This window comes from Peromyscus maniculatus, chromosome 17 (assembly GCF_049852395.1).
Source record: "Peromyscus maniculatus bairdii isolate BWxNUB_F1_BW_parent chromosome 17, HU_Pman_BW_mat_3.1, whole genome shotgun sequence".
In the NCBI taxonomy this organism is placed as follows: Eukaryota; Metazoa; Chordata; class Mammalia; order Rodentia; family Cricetidae; genus Peromyscus; species Peromyscus maniculatus.
The window spans coordinates 18839663-18867333 of NC_134868.1; the positions used below are offsets into that span (position 1 = coordinate 18839663).

Consider the following 27671-nt stretch of genomic DNA (forward strand, 5'->3'; position numbering starts at 1 on the left):
TCCCAGCAACCACATGGTGGCTAATTACCATCTGTAATGAGATCTGGCGCCCTCTTCTGGCATACATGCAGGCAGAATACTGTATGCTTAATAAATAATTAAAAAAAAAAAGTATGTGACCAAAAAACAAACAAACAAACAAACAAAAAAAAAACTCCAGACAAATGGAATTCATCAACTTTTCTTTGAACAAGAAAGGGATCATGAGTTAGTCATCTATTAAATCTTAATAGAGGTTCAAAGATCCACCCAGCAATGTGGGCAAGCAACAGAGATAAAAAGAGAAGTATTGTATGGAAATAGATTGGGTCCATCCAACCAGAAGGGTGCCTTATTTGACATAATGGGATAAGTAATTTGTGTTCTCCAGACAAGTTCTGAAGAGTTAGGAATTTTAGTTACTTAAATATTGGTTGCTCTGACTGGAGTTGCATCCCTCAGGCCAATGAATATGAAGTAAGGTTTGACTCTTTTCTTTGATGATTATTATATTAAATAATTTTAGTATAAGTGGCCTTATAAAAGCTACAATATAAAAATAGTCTACCCTGTTTATCACTGAAATGCTTAATACTGAAATTAAAATTACTAAATAAAATATAAATAAATGACATTTTTGTTTAATGAACTTTATCATATTACCTATGTCAGTTGAATATATCACAGACATTATATTTTCTCTTAACTTCCAAATTTCACAATCAAGTTAAACAAAGTAATATTACTTACCTTACATTTTATTTCTGTGCATGATTATTTATATAATTATTATAATCTTGGTTTCAGTACAGTAAGTAACCTTAAAAGACAGATGGAAGTTAAAAAGAGGTGCCTCAAGTTTAGTTTATACATGGTTTGCAGTGGTTGGAAATGATAAGTTTTAGACATTTGAGTAGCTAGGGAGAGGTAGGGCCAAAACTACTGGAAAAGAAATAAAGTTTTACCCTCTACATACTAGGCATCAGGGTCTTGTTAATATAAAAAAAAAAAAGCGTTTGCTGGGCTCTGCAAACACCTCTTTTCTTTTACGTAAGCATGAAGCTTATATTTACACAAATAGAGAAAAATCCTTCTCAGGAGTGCCCGAAAGCTTCCTGGTGAATCGTAGTTGTTGGATAAAGAACAGTACAAATCTAAGAGGAAAAAAAAATCTTGAAACCAATTGACCAATTGTCACCTTTTACAAGTAACTCAGTATGTGAAAACATGTCTTTAGAAATAGATTTAGAAATCAGTTTTACCTACTTTAAGCCCCAGGTGGCTTGGAAAGCAAAACTATTTTAAAGCCGCAGAGGCCGTTCAGGAAAATTGCTGCTTGTTTTGCTTTATCCACAATGCCCAGAACACTCAGTTCTCACTTCAAAATGTAATTGTATTTTATTCCAAAGCTTATGGTGATATTTTAATTGTACTGAAATGTGATTTTATTTGTGTGTTAATAAATAAATTTGCCTGGGGGTCAGAGCTAATAGCAAGCCATAGCAGAAACTGGGCCGTGGTAGTACATGCCTTTAATCCCAGCTCTTGGGAGGCAGAGCTAGGTGGATCTCTGTGTGTTCAAGGATACAGCCAGCATGGAGACACAGGCCTTTAATCTCAATACCAACCATAAAAGACCTGGAGGTCTGTACAGACAGGCAGTGACGAGGAGGTCATGTGGTTGGGTTTACAACCAATGAGAAGGCAGAATAGAAAGTCTATAAAAAAGACAAACAGACAGGAAGCAGGTCTCTTGCTGAGGAAGATAGCGGCAGTGAAGGGTAAGGTTTTAACTCTTAGCTATTGCTCTGACCTCTTGGGCTTTCATCTTTGCATTGGCTCTGTGTTTCTTATTTAATAAGACGGTTACATCTACAAAAGCTTGATATCATCTTATTAAAAACAAAACTTTTAAGGATGATGATGAATATAGAAATTATTTTCAACATCGTGTCTATTAAAAAAAGAGATGTAGATTATAATTGCAATGACAAGTAAGTCTGAATAGTGTTTGCTGGGTCACTGAAGAGTGGACACCCATGGAGAGATAGGAACTGAAATGGACGGCTTTTACTGACATGACCTAGTGGACCGTTCCAGCTTTCTTCCGAGTCCTTGAATAACACTGATACTTTTTAACATCTATTTATGTTTCTGGAAATCATTTCCCTTTATATATTGAAGAGCTAGGCTTACATCTTCTTTCCAAAATCATATATTTATATGCAAAAACAAATGCACATGTATATACACATATATAGGCAAATTTCTGTAAGAATGAATAGATGTGAGAGTTTAAAATTTTTAAAAGCTATAAAGGGAAATAATCAAGTTTATTTCATAGAAAACACAAAATACTTCATTTGTATTTTCAGTGGGTCATTTGGGTGAATTCACAGATCTGTCAACTAGAAAATCAGTTAAAATAATTATCTTCTTAAGGTCACTTGTATAAAGGTTTTTCAATAAAAAAAAAAGCACCAGACTCATTTGGACATAACAAAAAAGATCAAAAGCAAGACATTTAAAAAAAGAATATGATAGACAATAAAAAATTGAGGTTGGTGACACATGATTACAATCTCAGGACTATAGTCAGACAGTAGTACCATGTATTCAAGTCAGCCAGGAGTACATAGTAACAGGCTAGTCTGTGCTCTTCAGACTATGTCTCAACTAAACAAAAAAATAAAATAAAAAGAAAACCAACTCAATGAATGATGTTCATATAGTCAGCATCCTAAGTGAATAACACAGAAAACTCTGTCCTACATTGAGGTACATTCTTTTGATGCCTTTGATAATAGTTCAGATTTTTAAATTTCTTCAATTTTTATTTCATTTTATATTCTCTAATATTTCCACACATCATCAAGAAAGATTTCACAGGTTATAAATACACATATCAAAATGCTGTTTCAGAGAAAATGTTTAATTCATTAAGAAATTATTATTTTCTTTTAAAGTTCTTTTTAGTTTTAAGGAATAACTGAAAGTTCTTGAACAATGATAAAAAGCCCTAAAATTCTTTTCATGCTAAGAAATTCAACATCTTGATTATACATGCTAGTAGCAGCTATTTATATTTGAAGTGGTAGAAATTTATGCAGATTTTCCTCTGGTGACTTAAGATGATCTATTGTCTGAACATCTTAAGACATGTTCAAGTGTTTCTTTATGACATTATAGTATAACTCAAATTTCATCAAAGTGATCATATTTTAAGCTATACTTTTATACTGTAAACTTCATGTCTATTTTGTTAAAACAAAAAAGTGGGATTTATTTGCTTTTGCAGAAAATAACTTTTAATATTAATAAATGTAAGTCTAACTTAAAGTTGGCCTGTACATATTTATTATTGAAATTACTAACTTACTTAGTATTAACATTAATTATATATTAATATACTTTAAAGATAGGTTTTGTAGGTTTTTTTTTAAAGTAAAATGTAAAGGTTTCTTCATTTAAAAAAAACACACTGCAATTACAGTTAAAAAGAGAGGTGATGAATTTGAAGCAGGGTGGGAAGAGGTATATGGAAATGTTTGGAATGAGAAAAGGGAAGGAGGAAATGTTCTAATTAAATTATAATCTCAACAAAAAGGACTGCCACGGTAATCATATTTTGAAAGGTGTATTACAGCAGTTCCTCCTTTTATGGGATTTTACGTCAGTTACTCATGTTCAATTGTGGCCAAAAGTAATTATGAAAAATTTCAGAAACTCACAAATTTTAAATTGCTGTGATGAGTATTGTGATGATCTGCATTCCACTCTGAATCACCCATTTGTCCAGTGCATCCACAGTGTACATACTACTCATTTGTCCAGTGTATTCATAGCATACATAATACCTATTTGTCTAGTGTACACACTACCATTTGTCCAGTGAAAACACAGTATATATACTACCAACAGTATGGTAGTTGATAGAGAAGGGAGGGAGGACCAGAGCCAGAGATAAGAGGCAAAAGAGAAAGATTATATTATCTTAATTAATATATTGCTATAGCTGTCCTTTTTATTATTATTCTTATTAATTTTTTTCATCATATATAACATGCATGTGATATCATAGGTATGCACATGCGTAGATAAAATATAATGTGTATAAGGTTCAGTGCTATACAGTTTCAAATATCTCTGTGTAATCTTAGAACAGATTTTCCAAGGGTAACTTGGGAAGACTGTATTATGAATGTTTTGTTCACATTAAAAAATTGAAAACAATTCATCTTCTTGCTATATACTAAAATTAATAAAACCTGGAAGATATAAAAATATAAGTATCAGTTAATAGGATACATGGAGGAATGACTAGTATCTTAAAAGTGAATTTTTACTTATACAGATGTACTTTTAAATATTGCACATGTTCTTCATGGAAGTTCATGAAAGTTTTATGTTGCAATATGTAGCAATGCATGAGTAAAGACTGTAATTTTCTACATCTTACAAAATTAATTGGTAACTCTGATGCCATAATTTTTGTGACTTCAGCCATAAGATAAAAAATAATTTAGATTTAAAGCAAAAATTCTAGAAAATACATTTCTCTTTCCATTTCATTGCTCTCACCTTGATATTTGGAAGAAAACCAAGAAATCATTTTTTGTGTTTGAATTACATTCGTCTTTCTTTTGTTTTTCTCTGAGTCTGTGAAGCCCTGGAGAAAGCACAAAGAATAGAAATCAGGCAAGAACGAAAAAAAAAAATGGGCAGACCACATTTTTCAACACAAAATAACCCCCAAAGACTTTATTCATTGACCTTTTCTCAGTTCTTTCCCCAGTGGATGTTCACACACAGAATTTTTTATCGTGTTGAAGTTTCAGATCCCCTCAACTGACGCAAGAATCTTCACGAGATGGCATCTATTGAGTTTAAAAAGACTGCACACACAAGAAGAATCAACAAGACAAACAAAAGACACCGCAGAAACGAAGAATAAGTACACAAAGTACACAAGTGTATTTATTACATTTTGCAAGCACTTTGTTCTACATTTCAAAAACGCCACCATCAAGCTGTTGGCACATTTATGTACAAAACAGATTACTTGTAATGCCTGCTACAAAGCACTCCGTGAAAATACAAACCCTAAAACCGGAAATGAAAGCCAAAATGTCAACATCGTTACACAAATTTAAAAGACAGTTTTAAAAATCATCACAAACTGTAGACACAGAACTGAAACACTATAATATAGAATTTAAAGAAGCCCATTAATACTTTTGCTGAATATCTTTAATACTGCATATATCAGAAAAACTGTTGAACCAGTAAGATAATCTAAGTGTTAAAAAAGCAAAAGGACCCCCAAATTAATATTACAGAATGCATAATCATGCCACAGATAACGCTAGTAATACCCCCTACCTACTACAAGAACTTGTAAAATTACTGATGATGCATGACTAGTAGTTGTACAAAGATTGTTTCACTCAATAAATTTTATTGGGAATGCACTTACACTGAGGGAGGATTTCACAATGGTCAAATCAGTGCACAATACTACCTAGGTTTATACACTGACAAAATCTCTTGTCAGGCTACATCATTATTTTAAATGACACTTTACAGCATTCTTGTAGCATTAGAAATAACCAAAAGAGAGTCAAGGTTAAAATAAACACCAAATTTGGTCCAGTAACACTGATTGTTTTTCTTTTAAAATTTGTTTGATATAGGTACTTCTTATAAATGAATATGAATGAACATTCGGTTAAAATGACTTACTTGAAATAAAAACACAAATATATCACTACACTCCCAAACAATACATTCTATAGTGGCCTCTGACCACCCTTTAGAAAACACTACAGGTAAACCAACATAAATTGGAAGGCTGCAAGCAAAGCTATTATATTAATGGAAGTCTTTTCAAATATATCATACACATTTTAAGAAATAGCTTACGGAGGTGCAATCCATTAAAAGTTTTAAGTGGGTTAAACAAGTCTTGAGGGGTTAGTGTGCTTATGTTCAATATACCACCTTCATAAAGGTAATTAATTTTCCACATTAGCATATTAAAAGATCCAATCCAGCCACTGCATAAATCACAAAAAGATCATTCTCCAACAGTCCACAGTAGTTATTTCCATGATAATTGTTTCTACACTAAACTTTAAAAGGTAAGCCTGGTGTCACAATCTTAGAAAGGCAACTGGCCATGCATTAGCATCACTGTTTCTACATGCTCACAACATAAACATGAGTAATCAGAGAAATACCTTTTAAGTACATTGAGAAAAAAAATACAATGTTAACAAAGATAAGAAGCACTTTTTTTTTAACCTACCCTTATAAATTTAGAAATTGCACCTTAGATTGATGAAAACATTTACCAGGGCCTTGTGGCCCTTGTGGCCACTGATCTCCAGACTAGATTTCCATATTTCAAGAAGAGTCATCATGATGCCATCTCTGTCTCTTGTTCATAATGTACAATGGTCCCTTTGAAGGTTACCTGTAGTTAAACTAGTTACCGAAATCAAAACTAAAATGTATAAAAAGCTATTTTCTTTTCAAAACATAAGAAACAATGCAAAAGTGTTATGTGTGATATGTGGGAGGTGATTAAAAATCAAACAAATATTTGCATTTGACAATGTTAATATCTTTGATCTTACAGAACTACTAAATCAGTTTGAAAATTAAAAAAAAAGACTGAATAGGAGCTTGTAGAAGAGATTTGGTTATTCCAATTGAACAAATTAGGAGACTGAATGCTTAACAGCAAAGAGTTCTACTCAGGTGATTCATTAGTCACCCTACATATCTTTGATGAGAAGCACTCGCATTTTGCTTTTCACAGGTTGGATGGTTGGATGGCCCTTAATTAAACACCAATGCATTTGAATGGTAAGGAACAGAGAAACTTATTTATGTATATGCGTTGAGCCGCTCTTTGGAGCGAGTGGAATGAATGTCGTGAAGCTCTTGCTCCTCCTTCGATTTGATGTCTTCATACTTCTGCATCCGGCAGGCATCTTTCACATAGGCCCAGTTGGCAGACAGAACCATAAGGTAGTGGACCTGACAGAGATAACATCATTTATACTGGAAGTCTGGTCACTATTAGTATATTGTTGCTATAATGAAATAAATAACCAAACTATGTATTTATACAGGAAAAGTTCATATTTTAAAAATAAATAGCATTTGTGTGATAAGGACACTATGGCTAAAATGTATTTCCTCACTCAGCTAAATATCTCTTATTCTTTTTCAATTCTGAAATAATCCAACTCTGATTATAAATGTTCTTTAATGTTTCCTATCTATGCTATCATCATTTACCCATCTCCTAAGACTACATGCTTCATATTCATGTATCTGTGAATCATGCTGTATAATATGTAAGTAGAACTACTCTCTTACACAATTCATATTTTGCATTTATATTGTGCTAAGAAGAATGCTTTCAGAAATTCTAACAGAAACTTCTATATTTAATTATCAAGCTAATTTTCATCATACTGATTTTCGATTGCATTTATATGGCATTAGGTACTACCAGATAAAACACATTTTATCACATGGATCTTCTGTATTAGTAGGTACTCACAATTACCAGGAAGGAATTATGTTAAAAAATGAAGCACATAAGCTAAGCCTGGTGGTATAGGCCTGTATTCACAGCTACTCAGTAAGCTACAGAGCAAGGATCACATTTTTAATGTCAACCTGGATGAGAGTTCAAAGTCAGCTTAAGCACTTTAGTTAGATACACCCCTCACCTAGTTTAGTGGTCACATACTTCCCTAGCATTCACAAGTTCCTAAGTCCAGTCTTCATGTACAAAATGAAAGTTTTTAACATGATAATTTTTGATGGATGAGTTAATAACTAAGTTATAATTTCTTTGAGATTAAAAATGTAGAAAATGTTTTTATTAAACATTTAGAAAATAAAATACTAAGTAACTTATTGCTCAGTCACAAATATTATCAAAGAAAAATAGGCTATCAATTTGGGAGGGAGGGGTGTTATGGTTTGAATAAGAATAACCCCCATATGTTCATGTATTTGAATGCCTGGTCTACAACTAGTGAAACTATATGGGAAGGATTAGGAGGTGCGGCCTTGTTGGAGGAGGTGTGTCACTAGGAGTGACATTGCCATTCCTAGTTAGTGCTCTCTCTGTCTCTCTGTGTCTGTGTCTGTCTCTGTCTTTCTCTCTGCCTATGGATTAGATGTTAAGCTTTTAGCTCCTGCTCCAATGCCGTGCCTGCTTGCCTGCTGCCATACTCCTTGCCATAGTAGTCATGGACTCTAACCTTTTGGAAAGGTGAACCCCCCCTCCCCCAATTAAATGTCTTCTTTTATAAGTTGCCTTGGTCATGGTGTTTTGTCATTTCAATAGAAAAGTAACTAGGACAGGGGGCATGGGAGATGTTTGATGGAGGGTCACTAGAAGGGGCTTGAGGAAGAAAAGGGTAAGGGTAAGTGATGTAATTTCATTTCAATTAAAAATTAATAAAAAAATCGACGTGCGGTGGTGGCACACGCCTTTAATCCCAGCACTCAGGAGGCAGAGCCAGGCGGATCTCTGCGAGTTAGAGGCCAACCTGGTCTACAAAGCGAGTTCCAGGAAAGGCACAAAGCAACACAGAGAAACCCTGTCTCAAAAAACCAAAATAATAATAATAATAAAATCACAAGACATGAGACCAACCAATACTAGAAAAGTACAGATACACATACATAACAAAAACTACTCTAAATATGAAATACTATAGTGTATTGTGTGTTTAATTTGTAGCAAAATATTAATTAATAAGTGTAGTGTTGGTGATCCACCCAAGTTCTTGTGCGTGCTAGGCAAGTATTCTGCCACTGAGGCAATTTTTGTGACACGAAAATGTAGAAAAAAAAGTGTAATCTGTTTAGTCATGTTTTTAGAATGCTCTATTTCTTTTGAAATTTTACATTTTGTTTAATATAAGTTGTAAGCCTCTTGAGAGAAGGGCCTTTGGATGATATTCCTGCATGCTACGCTATAGCTCTTACATTATGAAAGCTGAGAAGCTTTGTGTGTGTCAGTGTATGTGGATCAAAGAAAGCTTCCAAGTGCTCAAGTTTATGTAAAATTTTGATTACATAATTCACCATGAAATGATATGAAGTCTGATAAAAGAAGAACATTCTGTTACTGTACTAACACTAAATATAATAATAAAATTATATTTAGACACAATCCAGGACTATAAAGATTAAAAAAATGCATGGTCCTACTCATATGCTCAATCTAAACGTTCAACTTGTGGTATGGTAGAAAGTAGAATGGCCCATGGTTTAAGGAGACTATGGGGGAAATATTGGTTAAAGAACACAAAAATTACTGGATAGGAGGTATATATGATGACAGATCTGTTTTCTGATGTGGCGAATATAGTCAGTGACTGTATATTGTATCCTTGAAAATCACTTAGAAAGTAGATTTGTCTTTTCCCCACAAAAAAATAAATGAGGTAATATGCATGTTCATTAGCTTTAATTTGGCAATTTCACATTGCAAAGGCTTCCAAAGCTCTTAATGAGATACATATATTGAATTTCTGTCAACTTCTAAAAGTAAGTAATTTACATGAAACAAAGTCAAGTGCTATTTAGAATAATTAGCAAATAAATGCATAATTTTAGAGGCTCAAAAACTTTCTCTTTGTTATGAGAGAAAATATTAACACTGAATTACTAAACATATTAATTTACTTCATTTGTGTAATTTATTAAACATGTATAAGTAAAATAACAAAAAGAAACCCAGACCATTTAGTTCTGAAACCGGGGAGAAGCTCTAATGTCAGGCTGTTGCCGCCTTGCCCTTGGTGAAGGACTATTCTAGCATATGGTCCTTCTTAACCTGCCTACAAAATAATCGAGTAGAGAAACTTCTGACTTTAACACAAATCCTTGTAACTCTGCCTTCAATTACAGATGATGTCATCAATATTTTGATAGGATAGAAATCATTTGAAATTTCTCATGTATTTTATGGAAATAATGATGATAGCTATATGGTGACTACAGAATGAGAATGTATAAAGAACTGTTGTTATAAATATTGAACGTGCTTGTGTACATGAATCATTTAAGTAATTTAAATGGAGGAAAATTTAAATAAATATGCTCTTCGTTCCAGAAACAGTAGTGGTAGTTATGTTAACCATGCCTCCTATGACCTAAACTATTTTCAAAGTGGAGAAGTCATAATTACTGTTGTCAATCATTTATGATAGTTCAGAATTGTAGAATGATACTGGCCAGAGAAAATTCACCTTAAAAATGTGTTTAATATTTTAACACAATTTTCTACACTCTTTATATTCAAAATAATATTTGTAGGCCCAGTGGGATGGCTCAGTGAGTAAAGGAGATTGCTGCCAAGCCTGATGACTCAAGTTAAAAATCCCACAACCCATATGGTAGAAAAAGAGAAAACATCCCTTCAAACTGTCCTCTGACCTTTATACATACACTCATTCTGGCCCGCTGGCTATCCACCTCCAAATAAGTCAATACATATATTCAAAAAACTTTTCCGTCTTGTAAAATAATGAGATTTATTTTTATTTTATATGTATGAGTTTTTTTCTACGTGTTTGTGTAGCACATGAACAAATGGTGCCTGTGGAGGTCAGAATAAGGTGTCAGATGTCAAATATAAGCTATCATGTGGATGTTAGGACTTGAACCCAGCTTCTCTGGAAGAGCAACTAGTGCTCTTAACCCTTAATCCATATTCCCAGACCCCTTTCTTACTATAATGACAATAGTATCTTATATGGAAGTTGTATGAGAAACAAATTATGTATTCATGCAAAAAGCTTTGTAATTCAAATGGTTAAGTCAATCATTGAGCTGTAAGGGGCTCACCATAGCAATAACTGCTGCTCCGGCTCCAGCAAGTGCCACAATGAACAAGTGGAAGGTCATGTTCAGCTGCAAAAACAAAACAAAAATCAAACAGAACAGAACAAAACATCACACACACACACACACACACACACAAGTTGAGTCAGTTATACAGAGGAGAGATTGGAACTGACACTATTATATAAAGATAACTTAGCATATCATTAATAAAAGTGAGCTCTTGACCAGTCATGTATTTTATCAACAACAGCATTAAGATATCCTTTTCTCTTTCAAATCACTTAAATCATTTCAACTGAATCATTTTATGATAATTACATTATAAAGATGAGACTGTCACTGAAAATGATGGATTTTACATTATGGGTTTAACAATGTAAAGTTATGATAACTCTTTATAATTTTCAACCTTTACTAAAATGTATTTTTGGAACACCTCAATCATTTAAAATAACTGTATTTAAATATACAAAATAGTCTTTATACTTGTTCTCTAGTAGCCTGTATAAAACAACTGCAAGCAAAACAATCTCTCATCGGAAAAAATCAAAATATATTTAATTACAATACGTAATTTAAGTAGAAAACTATATGCTTTAATATTTTCAAAATTAGAGTGTGTAAAAACTACTCACCTCAGTAGATTCACACATTCTCAGGAAATTCTCAGAGACAGTACAAATTTTCTTTTCCTCTCCAATTGTCACAATCCCTAGAGTATGTAGAAAATTATAGGTTAACATTAAATATATTTTAAAGAGCTTCAAGAGAAAAATCTTTTGGCTGTTCAAACCTCAGCAACTTTCATGTTAAATTGTGTTTAGCCATACTGTAAAAAGTTATTTCTCAGCTTTTATTGTCCATAATAACTGTGCCTAGAATTATGAATATGAGCTATAAAATTAACTCAGCAATTTAAAACATTTTTCATGAGGACTGAACTGAATCTATCCACCGGATTGTTCAGATTTTATTGTAGCTGGTTCATTGTTTTGGTTCATTAATGTGATGGTGGGAGCATTGCAACTATTTTAGTAATTATGCCCCAGACTGCACTAAGTCAGCAACAACTTTTTGTTCAGCTTATTCAAGACTTTTGTTAGTTTATATAGACATATTGCTCAAGGACAATCCCTTCTTATGCTATCAGATGCAGTGCTAATAACAAACAGGGATTAGAAGGTGCCATTTCACTCACGTTGGCACTTGCCTGTTGACTCATATACCAACTACCCAGAGGAATTTTCAAATACACATATTTCTAGACACATCTTTAGCACAGAATCTGTGAAGTTTAGGTCTGGAGTAATTGCTGCAAGCAAATCGGGAAACAGCTCAGGAACAAAGTGCTTGCCTTGCAAGCACAATGATTTGAGTTTGATCCCCAGGATCTATATTAGAAAAATGAGGGTGTGATGAGACTGAGAAGGTGGGGACAGGCAGAGCCCTGAGCCTGATAGCCTGATCTACCTTTCCAGTTTCCAAACAATGAGTAATCCTGTCTACAAAACAACAACAACAAATGAGGAACTGGACAGTGTCTGAGAAATGACACCCAATGGTGTCTTCTGGCCTCTACATCCATGCACACATCTAAGCATGTAGGAACACACATTCTCTCTCTCTCTCTCTCTCTCTCTCTCTCTCTCTCTCTCTCTCTCTCTCTCTCTCTCTCGGTAGTTAGTAAGTATGGGCTTTAAATGTTTTAAATGTATTTATTATTGTGTATGAGTGTGATTTGTGTGTGTTTGTGTGTGTGTGTATGTATCAAACTGCATGTACCACAGGGTGCATGTGGGAATCAGAAGGCAACTGTGTGGAGCTGGTTCTCTTCTCCTACCTTTGCATGGGGATAAAACTTAGGTTGTTATGTTTTTGTGGCCAGACCTTTCTACCCTCTGAGTCATCTCTCTAGTTCTTATTCCCTGGCTTTCGATCTCCTTTTAGGGAATGGAAGTAATTACATCATACTACCTTTGCAGTTTTCTTTCTTTGAGAAATATTGAAGTATTAAAAATTCAAGAATAAAATAATATATCATCAATTATGGACAACTTAATATCTAATCTTTTAGCCTGTGATGTCCCTTGCTTAGTCTTAGTATGTGTATGTATATTCATTCATTCTTATATTTATTTTAATATTTTAATCAATTCTTTGATAACTGTATATTTTAATCATATTCACTCCTCTTCTCTCAGCTCCTCCAAGAAGTCCTACCCATTGAACTTTGTGTCCTACTTCTTTTCTAAACTCATCACATCAAACTTATACTGCCCATATACTTTGGGATATGTAGCTATAAACAGGCATGCAGTCATGCTACCAGTGGGCACACACTTAATGAAAACTTACCATCTCTCTTTCAGCAGCTATAAATTGCCAAGAGCTCCTTAGCTGAGGGTGAGACTTTGTTCCCATACCTCCCCTTCACACTGGCATTTTGTCTACCTTAAGCTTGCACAAATACTGTGAATGCTATCACGACTGCTTTGAGTTCACACACACACACACACACACACACACATACACATACACACACACACGTCCTATTGTGTCTGGAAAACACTATTCTTGTAGTAATCCACTGCCTCCCACCCTTACAATCTATCTACCCCTAGAGGTGGCATGACCTGTGTATTGCATGTAGGGCTGAGCATTCTGCAGTATCTTATATTCTGTACATTGACTAGTTGTGGGTCTCTGCATTAATCTCCATCTACTGAAACAATGAGCTTTTCTAGGGAACATGGTTACTGGCTTGTTTCTCACAGCCCACCCTGTTGTGAGTCACTGATCTATGGGTATAGCAATCCATTATTCAATAGTTTGCATACATGAACTCACAGGAGCCATGACTGCATGCTCAAAGTCTTCAGAATACCAAGCCAGCCCAAAATCCCATTATGGTTGAAGGAAGGGTTCACAAAGTCCCAATTCTAGCTGAGGAGCTATTAGTAATTTTGATGGCTGTTGATGGAGGGAGAGTCAGGGTTTTTTTGTTAGTTTGTCTTGATACAGTTTCTGATAGGTCACTCATGCTCCAAGGGATGGCCATACACTTTTGTATACAAGTAGTAGCACTAACTGGACTCAGTGGGTTTAAAAAAATGTTCATGTTGTCAAAACCACTATGAATTTATATGGACAAGTGCTCTGTAGTGTCTAGAAAACACTGTTGCCTCATAATTATCCAGTACCTCTGGATAATCTTACAAACTTTCTGGAAGTCACAGAAGTTGTGATAATAACATCCTATACAAGACTTGCACATTCTCAGGTCAGACACAATCCGAGCATGTAGGTGGAAGGTAGGAACCAAATCCCAGCCTACCTGAGCAGCTATTGGCAATTGTTGGCTACTGGGAGAGGAAGACTCAGTTTAAGGTGTGGACCTTGGTAGGTTGTCCATGCTCTACTAGATGGCCATACACCCAACAGTATATAGTCAGCACAAACTAGACTCAATGGGTTTAAAAAAAATAAGGACATTGGATTGGGTAGGTACGGAAGGAGGATGGATAAGAGAAGACATGGGGAAGGAGGAGATATGACCAAAATACATTGCATGAATTTCTAAAAGCATTAATTAAAAAAGTGTACACAGAATTGGAAGGAAAAATAGTGGCAGATGGTATGGAAAGGAGATGGAAGGAAGAGTGTAGGGGGGTTGATCAAAATTATATTATATTCACATTCTTACTTCCCAATGTTTGGTAGTCGATAGTGTTATACAGAGTTGATTATCCTTTCATCCCACATGGTCTTTCCATTTTGTTTGTAAGAGCTATAGCTGTCCATTTTCCTATGGCTTACAACCCTCTACTTCATACTTTCTTTACTTTATCATTGAGAAAGAACATTTCCCATCAAAAGAATGCTGACCCATCAAGTATTCCTGGAAGCAGACACATTCATGAAAGACACCTCACTCTTGATCTAGTTCAGTGGTGGCAGTTTTATAAAAATAAATAGGGTTTAAGAATAGTATTAACAGGTTTACCAATAAAAATAACTTCACTATAGCTCAGGTTAATCTGAATCTCAGATCAAGAATGAATAACATCTGTATAATTATGTCTCATGCAATTATCAGGGACTTCTACTGAAAAATTATTACTTGTTTACCTGGAATCCAAATTAAATTAGGTATTTGGTATCTTATCTGTCAGCCATGAAAGAGCAGTTATATCTCATTCAAATTTTACTCTTTTTTTTTTTGTTTTTTTTGAGCTGGGGGGTCTCTGTGTAGCTTTGGAGCCTTTCCTGGAACTCACTCTGTAGCCCAGACTGGCCTCAAACTCACAGAGATCTGCCTGCTTCTGCCTTCCGAGTGCTGGGATTAAAGGCATGTGTCACCACCGCCTGGCCTCAAATTTCACTCTTAGGAGTGGAAAAATGAAATGAAAGCATTGAGTTTGAGCCAGCAAGGGTCGAGTTTTCACGCAACTATTCTGTCATGTTCTACTGTAGTGGCTTTCCTTGGTATGTGCTCACAAGCTGTTTGATTCCTAGACTACAATCTCAGTAGATGCAATAGTAAGATTCCCTCTGGCTCTTCACACACAGAGCACATCTTCCTGCCCCCAAATTTATATCAGAATACATGGACCCTCAGAATTTCATCTGGACATATAGTAGAGGGGTTGCTTTGGAACTTATATTGTAGCAAAAGCATAGCTAGACTGCACCCTATTAATCTGTCGATAACATCCCCACAGAGCCTTCCTATGTTCCTCAGAAAAATATTCCTACTATGCTGAGGTGTGATGAAACTTCAGCAGAGAACATTACTTGGAGCATCCACAAATGTGAATTAATTTTTAAAAATGCTATTTATTTTATGATAATGAGTGTTTTGCCTGCAAGTATGTACTGTATTATGAGCATGCGTGGTGCCCATAGAGTTCAGAAGAGGGTATTAGATCCCTTGGGGCTGGAGTTAGGGATGGCTGTGATCCAATGTTGCTATCTATATAAAAAAAATGAAAGCAATTGTCTACTATACATACTTATGGGAGTTCAAAAAGTTCAGCATTTTAGCATATTAAAGCACTTAGAATAGTATATAAATGATTATCCTAATACATTTGGCAATTGAAGCCTGCATATTGGAGAAATAGAGAATGAGTTACATAAAAGAAAAATCCTGTTGGAAAATCTCATTTTAACAAAGGGTATGACATACAATACTATGATGTGCATTAAAAATATTTTTCTTTCATATGTATAATTGTTTTTCCTACATGGATGTCTGTGTACTATGTGTATGCTATGCCCTCAGAAGCCAGAAAAAGCATCATATTCTCTGGAAATAGACTTAGAAGCAGTTGTTAGTCAATGTGTGTATGCAGGAAACTGAACCTGGGTCCACTGGAAGATCAACTAGTACTCTTAACCACTGACTGACTCATCTCTCCAGGCCTTATGCAAATTTTAATTAATTTTTGTTCAAGTATTTATTTTGTATGTACTTACACTAAAAAGGTAAATAATGCTATAAAATGTTAAAACAAACACATAAATATTTAACATTATACATAATTATCCCACATAGGGAAGAGTGATAATTATTACTACACCAGGTTTAAGCCTTAAATAAAAATAAATAAGGCCTAGAGCATAGCATGTGGTAGAGCATTTGCCAATAACATGCATAAGGCCTTAGGATTCAATCTTAAACAAGTCAAGAAAAACAAAACAAGATTATTTCCCTCCTGTTCCTCCTCTTTTCCCACCTCTAACATCCTGTAACTTCATCATTTTTTAATGGTAACCTTTCTTTTTCTCATCTTAGAGGTCAATGAAATATGTCTTCCTTGGTAATCTTCATACTAGATATCTACCTCAATTTGTACAGATAACCATGAAATAAAGGAAATTAGGACACAGATATCAGATCAAGCTGGAAAAAAGAGTGCTGAAATCTGGAAAAAGAAACCAGTTTTGATCTTCTAATTCCAGGAAACACATTTTGACAGCATATTCAAATATAAATGTGTATGTATAATGATAGCAATTTCCCTTTACTCTTGAATTCCTACCTAGTTAAATTTACAGAATGACCTGAAGTGCGTAGTTAGATAAAATTATCTCTGAGGTAGTATACCTGGGTGGTTCCAAAGCAATTTTTGCTTTTTTTTTTTTTAGAGGTAACTAATCAAAGTCTTTTTTTACTTTGAGACGCACTGTCTACCTACCAAACTGACGAAGGTCCAAGCAGAGATTGGCTCCCTCCACTAGTGTGGTGTTTCGGCAGATGGTCCATAGGTTGAAGTACATGTACACTGGCAGTGAGGTGAAAGCCGTGACGCCAAGCCAGGCCAACATGAAGAGGTATGTTAGCATGATAAACTGCAACAGGGAAAACAGGGAAAGAAAAATGTGTCAGCTACTGATGCACAATTCTGCTTTCAATCTTCAAAGCAAACACACACTGCTTAGAATCTTTGTGCATAATCGCTCCAAAGAATGCTTTTAGGAGTTATATTAGAATATGAGAACTTGAGAGTTTTCCTCACAAATTCTTCATGAGAAGTGATTTGTAAAAAGAGACTTATGGTCTCCCATACCAACTAATTCTTTCTCCTTGGCTTATTGATCAAAGCCATAGAATATTCTATGTGGAAATATAGACACATCCGGGTCTTAAAACACAATTGACTACCATGCGTGGTCAACAATTTGCTTGTCTCTACCAGAGAAAGGGAGTGGTTATGTATGGTGTGCCTTTTTTTCTTTCTTTTTTTTTCTCTTTCCTTCCTGGAGTGTATAACATGAAGCGCAGTAATAGATGCATCCCACTGTGTTGTGTTGACATGAGGACCAAGTCATAAAGCATTGTCTACCTGCCACATCATCCTTTTACCCCAAAAGTTAGAAATGGCTGCTAAGCATCACAGCATATTGCAAATTGCAAACATGGCAAGGTCTGTCCATCCGTGCATTGCCTGGTACTCTGCACACTGCTTTCCTGCTTAGTTCCAGCATAGAAGGGAAGGGTCTATTCTCTTATTTAAGGTTGGCTGTTATTTTCGTGTGTTTGCATGTGAGTGTGGGGGAGAGCATGCTGCAGCACATGTCTAAAGGTAGGAGGACTACTTTATAGGGTTGATCGCCTCACCGTTGCGAGCATTCCAGAGACTCAATGCTGGTTCTCAGGCTCGCATGGCAAGCACCTTTACCCACTAAGTCTTTCAGTATTCAATAAACGTTGATTACATTCATTACAACCTTATCTTAAATATCACATTTCTTTCACAAAAAGGGAACAAATGGCATACCATTAAAAACACAGTCATCTTAACAGTAGCTGGGCTCTTCTTCAGGCCTCTATTTCCACTCTTGTAAAGTGGAGATCAGCTTATAGACCCCTTTGTCTCACACTCTTATAAAGTGGAAATAATAACTCTAAGTAGACCTCACACATCCCAGACAAGCTTAAAATGAGCTGATACATGTGAAACATTCAGTAAAAGAAATTGCATATAAGGAGCTCTGACAAACTCTTAGCTGCTTTTATTATTGATGATATTATTATCATTTTTACCACCAGCACAATGTGTTTCAAGTAAGTAGAATTATTCTATATAGAATAAGTGAAACATATTTATTTTCATGTTGGGAGAAATTAAAATAATTACAACTATTTGGATAGGCAGAGTTATTCAAAATTCATTTACCTCAGCAGACAAAAAAAGTCTTATGGAATTATTGGAAACAATTTTAAATGTGAAGATGTCCTGATAATAAAACTCTTTTGGGGGAAAGGAGGCTTGCTGTTGCAACATTTTCATTATTTGGAACTAATGCTCCCCTCGAGAGTGTTTTGTCTGGAGACAATAAAGGGGAGAGAGTATCATAAAACAGGGCTATGTATGTGAAAGGAGGCTGTACAATTCAAGGGAGAGTCATCTGTATGCTTTGAGACACAGGCTGTCTCTTTTGTTTTTCTTCCTGTCCTGGGGAAGTTTTCAATATATTTTTCTGAAGGTGTTGTTCACCATGGAATGGGACCTAAGGTAAGTAGGCTAAGACTTGAAGTATAATGAATGTTGAACCATGTTGCTGACCAAGCTCTTGCCCCGTGTAGACATTGTGAGGGAGTATAGCTTCTGGCAGAGCTTTTTAGCCATGGCCACATATGAAGATGACCTGGGATAATTTTAGAGCAAATGGTGCTTAGGCCATTTCTGTGCCAACTATAACTGTATTTGAAACACCTCTGCAGTTAACCAAATGTATATACAGTATTAAGTAGTGCTGTTTCTATGGTCAAGACAGGCCCCATGGATATACTGGATGTGAAGTCCTCTTTGTTATTCGACGTTGGATTCTACAAGAATCTCAGACATCTAGATTTCAGAAATGAGAGACAATAAACTTTAGGTGTATAAGCCATCTGGTTTTCAGGACTTCATTGGGCAGCCTTAGCAATATAACATAGAGACATTTAAAAAAAAAAAAACTATGTATAGGTGTTTTGTCTGTATTTCTGCATATCGCATGTGTGCCTGGAGTCCATGGTGATCAGAAGAGGGCATGTGCTTTTCTAGAATTGAAGTTACATATGGATGTGAGCTGCCATATGGGATATGGAAATAGAACCTATGTCTTCTGGAAGAGTGGAGAGAATGCTGGGAAGAAGGGCCGAGTCGGAGGAGTCGTGAGCCAGAAGTGAAAGAAGGTAACATTGGAAATTCATAGATGAGGTAAACAAGACTCGGGGCAGCACGTAGGTTATAGAAATGGGTTAATTTAAGTTGTAGGAGCTAGCTGAAGATAAGCCTAAGATATCAGCCAAGCATTTATAATTAATAGTAAGTCTCTGAATGGTTATTTGGGAGCAGCTGCTGGGACACAGAGAAACTCCACCTACACAGGAAGCTTTTCACACAGCTGTTGGAAATCATTTCTCCCAACCTTCGATATTATTCAGTATTCTAAGTATAATTAATACAGCTGTATTAAGACATTAATACAGCTGCAAACGCAAGACACTTCCAAATATTTGGAAGGCAGGTAGAGCAGGTTAACTCACTGAATGTGAGGCAGATCATAAGATTATATATATATATAAAAGAGAAAACAACAGCTGAAAAGATATAGCAGAAGAAACAGAAATACCAGATGAAGGGGGAACAGAAAATTTTCTTTTCTCCTCTGATTCAATACTGCCATAATGGGCAGGGAACAGGCCCACAGGCCTAAATGTAGTGGATGCTGCCATCACTCTTTACTTTTTGGACCTTGGAGTTGGTGCTTTTCATGAAGGTAGGACAGTGGTAGTCACAGGCCTCACTCTATACTGTGCTGGAGATTACAGTTTCTGCTTTTCTCAGCTTTGATCAAGCCTGGATGCCAGAGCAGGTGTTACAAGAGTGGGCAGAAACATCTTCATGGGCTGACTACCTACTTCACAGCCATTGAAGCTGCTGCTGCCAACCTTCTGGTGCATTAGGTGTGGCTGATGGCACAATTGCTACTATTGTAGGAAAATGGTGTGGCTCATGATTCCATTTAAAAATAGGTATTCCAGATTCCTTTTAAGACACTGAATGACAGGCACATAATTATCTGTACATAGATGTGAATTTTCTCTGTGATTATTTTTACAATGTGATGATTTTACTATTCTGAATGAAGCATCACATTTGACTTCAACTGTCTGCCAATGAGATATTCTGTGCCATTGGAGATCAGCTTATAGACACTTTTGTCTTTTATTTCTGTAGCATCGCAGACTCAGAACTTCAAAGACGATCTTGATTTTTATCAAATAGGTCAACACTGATTCAGAGAAGAGAAATGACTTTCTAAGTATCACTGAGACATGGTCGTGAGTTATCTAAACAATAGAGAAGCTTGTCGTTTACTAAATTTATCACTGTTTGCAACTAGAAATTAAATTAAGGTAAAAGCCTTGCCTTTGTGTAGAGAAACTGTTTAAATGTTACCAAGAACTGAATATGCATACTTTTTTAGACCAATCCAAGATCTTCATGTATCTTATTTCATCTGTATCTGAAATCTGATATTACCAATCCAAAGAATTTAGATGGCAATCCCCTTTTTAAAACCCCTAAGCCACATTATTGAAATTCCATCTTTCCTCACATACATCTGTATTCTCTGTGAGGAATTGTGATAAGAGTTTCCCCTGGACAGAAATAGATGTCCACAACTCAATCAAGTAGCATCGTAGAATTGGCTATGAGTTGTTCAATATAAAAATTTGCTGGTAACAGGTATGGTTAATTTTTCTATGAGACTGAAGTACTTTACTACTGCTTGTTACTGATTACTTTTATTTTATGACTTGCTGTGCTGCTGTTAAACTCATATTCTTGTATGTCATGACAAAGTAGAAAGAAAGGAAGGCCAGTCAAGGATGGGTGCTTCATTGATTCACTGTGGGAAAACTATTCTGCATAAAACATGCAACACCACCTCCAACTATATCACATTTGACCTTTGTTACTCTCATGCATTAGTAGACACATGCTTTGTATTTCATTAGTTCTATGTTATAAATATTGATCTGATTTACCACTAAACACTACATCAATAAAGACTGGAGACTAACATTCATGAGTTTATGAAATTTTATGATATAGTTGCCCTCAAATATATAGCTCAACACAGAGATACATTTAAATGAAAAGACAGAATCTTACATGCATGTGCATAGGCATTGCCTACAGATTAGAGAAAGAATTTTTTTATTTTGTATGATAACCTAAGGTTCTTTAAAATAAATAATAAGTCAATAAAGGTTTCCTGCTGTACAAATGAATTAGTTGCAATACATACGATTTGAGAATTTAAAACCGATATTTCATAACAAATCCTCTTAATTTAGCAATCTTATTAAGTTGTATGACTGCCATCATTGAAATGTTACTACATTAAAAATGCTTTAACTCTCTGCCGGTGAGTACAAACATCTGTGTGATACAGAAATCAACCTGCATTACACGCTGAGTGCAGAGAAATGACGTACCCAGGCGCTCACACATCGGCCACAGGTGGTGATTTTGAAGTCCCCATAGAGATCTTTGATGGCCCCAGTTGTGAAGAAGCCTTCCACCATCAGCAAGATGCCATAGACGAAGAAAGCAGCTGCGATGCCATAGATCACATACTTAAAGATGTCAATCCTGGAGACAAAAAAAGAAAACCCCCAAACAGCACAATTTATTTCAAAGATTTTCAAAAATTGATTCTCATGTGCTCATGGTTCTTTTGAAATGAAATCAGAAGAGATGCATAAAATCAAGCATCCAAAATCTCTGTATGGATCAAGGAGGAGCTACTGGTAGTTGATGCCTCATGGGAGAGGGGAAGTCACTTTTCTTCAGGGATATGATCCCTGAGTGGTTGACCAGGTTCCAGTATACGGTCCCACACTCATGTACATCCAGGCAGCACTAAATGGACTTAGGGAATATTAAATTAAAAACAGAGAGGGAGCATGCCTGAAGTTCAGAGGAAAGAAATAGAGTAAGATGGGGGAGGGAAGAGGGGATGGACTGAATTGGATCCAAACACATTGTATTACTGGATAATAAAATTAAAGTAAAAGAACATTGGTATTCATAATGGTAGGTGGATTATAAACATTTGTGTTTTATATTTCTCATGTTTAGGTATAAATTCTGTTCTGCCATTTTTACTACTTATCAACAAGGGGGCTGAGATTTTTATGTATGTAGACTTTATTCTCTTCCTCTACAGTCTCTCTTGTTCTCTGGTCACTTAAGAGGTTGCTTAAATTCATTTGATAATTTGGGGTATTTGTAGGAAAAATTATCAAATGCATATATATGGATAAAACATTGAATCTTTTGACCATATTAAAGGATGAAGAGTGTTTGGGGGGTAATTTATTAATTATTCATAAGTTTGTATAAATTTCATACTATGTCACTGCACTGGTTTTTAAATGTATTTTATTTAACTTCTATCATAAACATTACTAGTATTTTCTGGCAACAATAGTACAAATAATGTAAAGGAAGTGATTCTCCAGGTAAATGATGAGTAAATTTTTCGGTTAGAATTGCAAATTAATAGAATTGAGTCAGAAATCACTACAGTGTGATTCTTGAGAGGTTTAAAACAGTAATTTCCCTTATCATAGTTGATCACCTATTGTTTAAAAAATCCATACTAAAATTACATTTAGGAAATATAAACATACTCACGCAGAAAACTGATAGACACATGATAAGCAGGGGTAGATAGATGATAGAGAGTAGGTGATAGATGACACATTTTCATCCTATACCTCTGCATTTAGGAAATCAATGCTCATTAAGTTTAGAAAGAAGAATTAGTGTGTTTGTGAACTTTCTATTTAAGTTCTTTATTTTGAAATTATTTTCTCTGTGTTTGTATTCTATATAGTATCTTTTGTAAACCGATTATAATCATACTTGTGTCTTGTAGTTGAAAAATGTTCTATTAGGACTTATTTTTATACATTGTCATTACTAGCGAGTAGTTCACATTCAATGTAGTCAGAGCTGCAGAATATACCAATGAGGTGCAAATGTGGAGATGACACCAATTCAACACTCTCTGTCATGTAACCTGAGGGACAGATCATGTACAATATTTGGGATGTATCAGCAACATGCCTTTTTATGACATATGGCTATGACATTCTACCCTTAAAACAACATCAATATTGAAGTATCTGAGGAATGGAAATGAAGCATATGGTGTAGATTAACAACACTTTTAACAAAACTATTCATCTTATCCCAATTTCCAATCTCATTCATAATTAAGATTTTTATTAATTTTCTAATTAGATTTCCACTTAATTTTAAGAGGGGAGAAATCACTATAAAGATGGAGGCAGACTGACATGATGTGGCTTCAAGCCAGTATCTGGAAAAGATAAATAGCTGGTCCTTCTGTGGAGTCTTGTAGAGGCCTCCCCTGATGACAACTTTATTCCATACTCATGACCTTTCCAACTATGAGAGAGTATATATATTTTTTATATCTCTTTCTCTTTTTTCTTTCTCCTCTTTTTTTTCTTTCTTTAGTGCTAGGGATTGAACTCAGGGTCTCCTTGTGTCTATTAAAAAAGTGCCCTACAGTGACCCACAGCATCTTTCCTACATTTTAAATCACAAAGTAATTTTTTTATGTCAGTGTCAGGAAAAAAATACATTTGTTTACCCAAATATGAAGTCTGCATACAACTAATTTCAACACTGTGTAATATGTTTATGGGTTGCAAGTCGTTTATTAGGATGCACTGATTTGACAGTAATACTAGAGCATGTAATGTCTCTTCTGAGTTGGAAAGGGGCAATTTTCACAAGCAGGAAATGGCCACTGCTTCTTAATCACCCGAATTCCATGTGTGACCAAGAAGGAGATAAGTTCACAAGCCTATGGTACAGCAAAATGGAAGTTGCTTTTCTGCTTGCTGTCCTGCTAGGTTTCTGGAAATAATACCATCATCAATGATTTTGAAAATTACATCAAACTGCTTTGGAACATTGACTGGTGTGATTCATATAAGTCATACTTAATAACTTTTAATGCAGTATGAGGAATATGATATCATCATCTTACTAGACTTGCATGTGCATCACAGTATGGCTGACTATAAATGCTACAGTGTTCCACATCAGACTCCTGGAACTTTTTACCTTACATGACTGAAACTCCATGCTATTGAGCAATTTATGAAATTTAGTCCAATTCTCTGACCTAGCTCCTTTCAATCAGAATTCTACCGTTTGTTTCTATGAGACAGACTATGCTAGTAGATATCTAACCTAATCACTGTTCTGTGGTGAGTAGCTTGTTTCACTTAACACGAAGCTTTTGAAATTCATCCACATTTTAACACATGTCAGTATTTCTTTCCTAATGGTCAACAGTAGCTTACTGCCTATACATGATATTTTCTTTACCTACATATCCATCTGTGGACATTTAAGTTGTTTTAATACCCTGGACAGTAAAAGTTGCTGCAATGAATATGGTAGTTCTGCTATTTCCTCAAGATCTCTATTTCAATTCTTTTGGATAAATGCTCAAAGTAATGTTGGCAGATAAGTAGGGAGGCATATTTAGACTCAACTTTCTATGTTAATGTACTTTTCAAATGTCCCATCCTTTGGCTGAAGCTAAAATCTTGTCAGGAAAAACAAACTAAGTTTATCCTAAGATACTCCTTTGTTGTATGCTTTTCTTTTTTAAAGATTTATTTATTTATTATGCATACAGTGTCCTGCCTGCATGTATCCCTGCAGGCCAGAAGAGGGCACCAGATCTCACTATAGATGGCTGTGAACCACCATGTGTTTGCTGGGAATTGAACTCAGGACCTCTGGAAGAACAGCCAGTGCTCTTAACCTCTGAGCCAAAGCTCTAATCTCCTGTTGTATGTTTAATACAAACAAAAATGTGCTGAGAAGTTTTCCTGTAAATCATCTTTCCTTCCTGAACTATGACCTTGAACTGAGTGTGTTCGGTAATGTACATCTACATGCACTCAGAAAGTGCTTTCATATAAATATATATTATATAAATGTATATATAATATAGAATGTATATGCAATGCAATATATTTATATTATATAAATTTATTATATTTATAGAAACATAAATTATAGGAGAGGACATTGATATGGAGATAAACCTCATGCCATCTTTATCTGCTGCAGGCAATAAATATTTATTTGCTTTCTTACCTTACCTAGATTGCTTTGGCTGTATTCACCAAGATATGAACCCATAACTTTCAATTACAGAATGACAATTTATAATATCCCACTTCTCAAATATTTTTATCTCCTTGTAAATCCTTTCAAATTTCTCAGTGTTTGTTTGCATAACTGTCCAACCAATTAAAAAACAACACATGCTTTCGGTAGAGAAATGGAGAAAAAGAAAAACAGAATTACCAGTGTTCACCCTTCTAATTTCTTATATACTTTTTAAGTCAATTACTTTGAATTTTTTCTCTTTAGCCAAAGCATCATGGCTACTTAAAGGGAACATATTTTCAGTGGCTTTAAAAATTATAGTCCATTCTACAATATGGAGACCCATTTCCCCAATTCCTTACTTTTAACAGTGGTGTAAAGAATAGTGGTCCCCAAAGGTGTCCACAACGTACTTCCCAGAAAGTGCTCATGTAACGTGTGTCATCAAAGGGAGTTTGCAGATATGGTTAATGATCTCCAGATAGAAAAATTATCCTGGAGAAAATGGGTGGGTTCTTGTAATTGTGCCAATATTTAAAATGAAAGATGTAAGAGTGTCACTATAAAATTCAGAGAGAGATTTCAGGATGCCACATGGCTGGCTGGCTTTGAAGATGGAAAGGGACAAGGAGCCAGGAATGCAGGTGGCTTTTGTAAGATGGAACAACTCCAGAGATTCCAGATGGAGCACAATTTTGCCAGCATCTTGATTTCAGCCCATTTCAGTAAACCTAGTAAGACCTGCTTTGGATTTTGACCTCGGAAATTGTGAAATAATCAATTTCTTAGTCGAAGAAAAATAGTTTCTGATAAAAAAAAAAAAAGGCTTTTAAGGATTAGAGCCTGAAAAAATTTGCTTAGTAAAAATGCACACTATTTGACTCTTATTTCCAAACTCATCAATTCAATAAGATTTTCTAACCTAAGTTTGAACTGTGATTTAAAATATGCTCTGATATCCAAGGAATCTCCCATTGACTCTGCTTTACCTGTTCTTGAAACATTATTGTAAGTAGAAGCAAAAATGTTTGGTTTAACTGTCTATACTGTAGATGAGTAGAGTTTACAGGCTGCTGTAGTTTCTAAGCCTTAGTTTGTCTTCCTTTGTTATCTTGTTTCTTTACTTCAACCATTAAGATGTTGCTAAGTGTTGTATAATTCATTAATTTCCAAAGAATAAACTTGAACAATAAAAAACTTAGACATTATAAATTCGTAATGTTAGTTGAGAGCAAAATTAGTGAATCTATCTCAGGTTACTGCTTTTTTTGTTTTAGAGTATTAAATAATTCATAATTTGGTAAATTAATTTTGTATATAAAGTGAGAGTTAAATTATTTTAAAAATAAAATCTCTTCTGTCTGTAAATAAATGTTATCATATCCTGAATACTTATTTTTTTTTAAAATTCAAATACAACCCTTAAGAAATAAATTATATAGAAAGTTTTATTAAGGAGAAAAGCTTGCATGTGACCAAACCTCAGGATATTTGTTCAAGAGGCCAAATCATTTAATCATCTTGGTCACCTTTTGATGTCTAATTTTCAGCCACTCTCCACATTCCTGTGTCTGTATGAATGTGTTGTGCAGTGGTAAATATTTAGCCTCTTCTGGCTTGCTTTGTCAAATGTTGTCAAATGATGACTAAAGAACATAACAGTAACACACTGACAAAACTTTTCTCAGGGAAGAGATTCTGAATCACAGATTAGAAAAGTTACTCTTCACCACACAACAGATAACGAGCCATTTCCTGAGTGAGTGAGCCCAAATGGTTGTGCTAATATGTGGATGTTGTTGAAGTGGGAGAATAACGGGAGAAGTAGATTAAAATATAAACTTGTCACAGCTTTGGAGCCAACACATGATCTGGATTTTAAGACCAAACTGACATATCAATGGAAAAAAAAATTCTGGGAAACCAACCAATAATGATAAACAGAGATGTTAAAAATTCTACCAATAGATCTGAAAACTATTAGAAATTTATTCTCTTCTCTTTAAAGGCCTCGACATATTGACTGGACCATGCCAAAACCACTTAACATTAACTGAGAAGTTAGGA

General features: G+C 35.0%; 1 protein-coding gene across 3 annotated transcripts in view; it reads right to left on the reverse strand.

The window, feature by feature from the left end:
• Positions 1 to 4930: 4930 nt before the first annotated feature.
• Gpm6a (glycoprotein M6A) overlaps positions 4931 to 27671 on the reverse strand; it is a 263962-nt gene continuing 241221 nt past the window's right edge. For all 3 annotated transcript variants that reach the window (XM_006970919.4, XM_076553318.1, XM_006970918.4), the window contains 5 exons: positions 21869 to 22025; positions 17067 to 17220; positions 11502 to 11578; positions 10867 to 10932; positions 4931 to 7023 (listed from right to left, as the gene is read on the reverse strand). In XM_006970919.4, coding sequence (XP_006970981.1) covers positions 6871 to 7023; positions 10867 to 10932; positions 11502 to 11578; positions 17067 to 17220; positions 21869 to 22025 — 607 coding nt within the window. In that variant the 3' untranslated portion in view covers positions 4931 to 6870. The remainder of the gene's footprint in view (positions 7024 to 10866; positions 10933 to 11501; positions 11579 to 17066; positions 17221 to 21868; positions 22026 to 27671) is intronic.